This window comes from Apis dorsata, unplaced genomic scaffold, assembly GCF_000469605.1.
Source record: "Apis dorsata unplaced genomic scaffold, Apis dorsata 1.3 scaffold_429, whole genome shotgun sequence".
Lineage (NCBI taxonomy): Eukaryota > Metazoa > Arthropoda > Insecta > Hymenoptera > Apidae > Apis > Apis dorsata.
The window spans coordinates 961024-964489 of record NW_006263682.1 but is presented as its reverse complement, the minus strand read 5'-3'; the positions used below and the strand labels follow the sequence as shown (position 1 = coordinate 964489).

General features: G+C 38.3%; 1 protein-coding gene across 1 annotated transcript in view; it reads left to right on the top strand.

The window, feature by feature from the left end:
• Window positions 1-2536, top strand: part of LOC102672409 — a 248011-nt gene extending 245475 nt beyond the window's left edge. The window contains exon 9 of the mRNA XM_006619715.2: window positions 2164-2536. Within this exon, the coding sequence (XP_006619778.1) occupies window positions 2164-2369 (206 nt within the window). The 3' untranslated portion in view covers window positions 2370-2536. The remainder of the gene's footprint in view (window positions 1-2163) is intronic.
• Window positions 2537-3466: the final 930 nt, after the last annotated feature.

Sequence of the window (3466 nt, the reverse complement as noted above, 5' to 3'; positions counted from 1 at the left end):
AAAAAAAAAAAAAAAAAAAAAAAAGGTGCGGAAGAAAACTTTAGGAAGATGAACGGAATCGAATATTAAGGTTAAAGTTGAGTTAACCGATGCATCCATGCTCGTGGTCGAGATGCGGATTTTCTCGTATAAAATCATCAACGTTTTTCTATTATACTTTTACGAATAGACGAAACGACGCACAATAGATGGTTCTGGATCGTGCCATTATATCGAAATATAATAAGGAATTAGAGAAAACGGAATAGAATATCGGTAGTAAAAAGCAACGCAGCAGTCATGATTGAACAATTTTTAGTTTTGATTGTATGAAAAATACTATTTTAAACAATATTGGAGAGATGAGAAATTTAATTTTTCTATACTTTCATAAATAGACGAAACGACGCACAGTAGACGGTTCTATAGATCGTGCCATTATATCGAAATATAATAAGGAATTAGAGAAAACGGAATCGAATATCGGTAGCAACGCACCAATATCATGATCGAATAATTTTTAGTGCCATTATATCGAAATATAATAAGGAATTAGAAAAAACGAAATCGAATATCGGTAGCAACACACCAACGTCATGATCGAATAATTTTTAGTTTTATGATTATGGAAGAATATTATTTTAAACAATATTGTCTATTTATGAAAGTATAGAAATTTAGTTCTTCTATACTTTCATAAATAGACACACTAGACAGTTCTGAATTGTATCATTATATCGAAATATAATAAGGGATTAGAATAGGAATTGAATATCGATAGTAAATAGCACTAACGTCATGATCGAACAATTTTTAGTTTTATGATTGTGCGAAGAATGCTATTTTAAACAATATTGAAGAGGTAAGAAATTTAGTTTTCCTACACTTTCACAAATAGTAGAAACGACGCATAGACGGTTCTATGGATCGTATCATTATATCAAAATATAAAAAGGAATTAGAGAAAACGGAATCGAATATCGATAGTAAATAGCACTAACGTCATGATCGAACAATTTTTATAATTATAGGAAGAATATTTTAAAGAATATTGGGAGGGGAAAAAAAGTGAGAAACTTAAATTGATGAGAATGGAATATCGGTCAACGTGATACACACATTGATACTTGTATAAATAGATTGATTCTTTCCAATTTCTTAAATTCACCACAAAGAGCGAGCCCATAAAGCGGATATATTATTCTCGTTTATTGTGTTTCATCGAAAATCGCGGACTTGTAATGGTAACCGAATTAATCGGCTCCAATCTGTCCGCCGTATAAATTAGATCCTCGTTACGCATCGTGATTATGATGGAGCGTGTGCGCTCGTTGTTTTCCCCACGGCGTGAACCGGTAAATAGTAAACAAATTAATTGTCGCCGGCCGGGGCCACAAATCAGGCGTCGCGATTTGTTGCGTCGATCTGCAGATTTTCACCGTGTACACCGATGTATATATATATACCGAGTGGATTTTCAAAGGGCAACCGTGCGAATCGATTTCGCGGTCGCGAAAAGCGAGGGAAATCAATCGCGCGTTGTTCGTGCCACCGCGATTTAATCGTAGTGGCAGGTTCCGGTCCTTGACTTCCGGTCAAACGTTCCAATGAAAGGATCGAAAGAGGGAGTTCATCGAAAAGTGATTCGTTCTTGCCGAAAATAAAAATCGCGGAAAGTCGAAGCGTAGAAATATGTTATAACGACAACGTTGATGAAGCATTAAATACGTAATTAATTCTATGCGGAATTTTCAAGAAAATGAAAGTTTCCAGATCTCCATTTGCATAAGGGATGAGCATTTCCCTTATAGCCTCTTGGATCCTTTTCGTACGTATCAAAAATCGATATCCATAATAAAGAATCCTTTTCGATTTTTCATGTCGCGTTATTGATAAAAACGGATCGGATAAATTATCGATGATCTTCGAGATGTCTTAGAAATGATATATTACATTTTATCCTTTCGTGAGAACCCTCTTCGATTTTTGTCATATTATCAATCATAATAAAATAATAATAATAAATATAATAAAACAAAAATGGATAAAAATGGATCGGAAAAATTATCGACGATCGAATCGATCGAAATCGTCCGCAATTTTCCATTTGTCCCAGAAACGACCACGTTCCAGGATGGGACGATCGGCTCGAACGGTGTTTACGATCGTTTTATCTTTTCGCAGGGAAGTCTCACACGATGCTGGGAACGCCGGAAGCAGGGCACACTCTAGGAGCGATCCCCTGCGCGATCGCCTGGCTGTTTCGAGGCATATCCGAGCAGAGACAGAGGACGGGAGCCAGATTCAGTGTCAGGGTCAGTTGCGTGGAATTAACCACCGGTCAACAGCAGCTCAGGGATCTTCTCGCGGCTCACGCTAACGGTGAGTAAATACTGCGAGATTCGGATCCTATGAAACTGTCACTACAAATCCTGTACAAATCTCGAAAGGATAACGAGGATGGAGGGCGGAAAGCAAATACACTCGTTTCACGCTCCAACGTGGCGGTAAGAAACGTGGAGAAGTCAAATAGCTCGTCTATCCAAACGCGTCCATCCACCATTCGAGTCGTCAAAATTTTGAAGAAAGAGAATACTTCTCACCGAAAAAGAATGATTCTAAAACGGATTGTTCGCAATCACCGAGGTGTTTCAAAGTTTTCTCGTTTCCTCGATCGCGGTGGTAGTATCGTGGCGTGTCGAAGAAACTTGAGTCGTAAGAAACACTTGTCCCGAACCCGGCCCCCCTTTTAACGGAACCTTCCCTTTCGACGATTCGCTCTCGCGCCTATAAAAGGACTGTCTTAGGGATCTACTACGCACGATATAGGCACAAGGTAGGTGAACGGTAGAAGGGGTTGAAAGTTTCCTTCGAGATAGGATTGAATTCGCCGCGATTAATTCGATGCTTGGAACAATGCGGGCGAGTAGAATCGTTTTGGATTAATTGGTGGCGAGTGTGCACAGGGCACAGCGAGGAGAATTGTCCCTAATTGACTCGTCGATGGAAATGGATCGTGCTTGATTTTTAAAATCCGGATTTACGTTATGTTGCGAATTGTGATTATCGAATTCGTTTTCTCTTATATTTAATTTTTAATTTTCTCGAAAAATGAATTATATATTTTTCGAGCAAAAAAAAAGTCCTTCTATTAGAAACTTTTAATAGAAAAAGAAGGAAAGGAAAGGAATTAAAATCGCTTTAGAATATAAATCCAGAAGGAACAACAAGACCGCGAAGCGATTTTGTCATTGTGGGAAGTAAATTGCATCGATAAAAACAGGAGTGGAAGAACGGTTTTAAACGCGGTATTCAGAAAATAAAAAGTCGGCAACAGGAGATGGGAGAGAAATTATATCCGAAAATCGCATATTCCATTTGCTCGATACTACTCCGATACTCTAATCCCATCGACTTCTGTGTCTTTCGATCGGTAAGAATGGACCGTAATAATCATCCAAGGGGATGAGAAGCATTGGTCGAACGT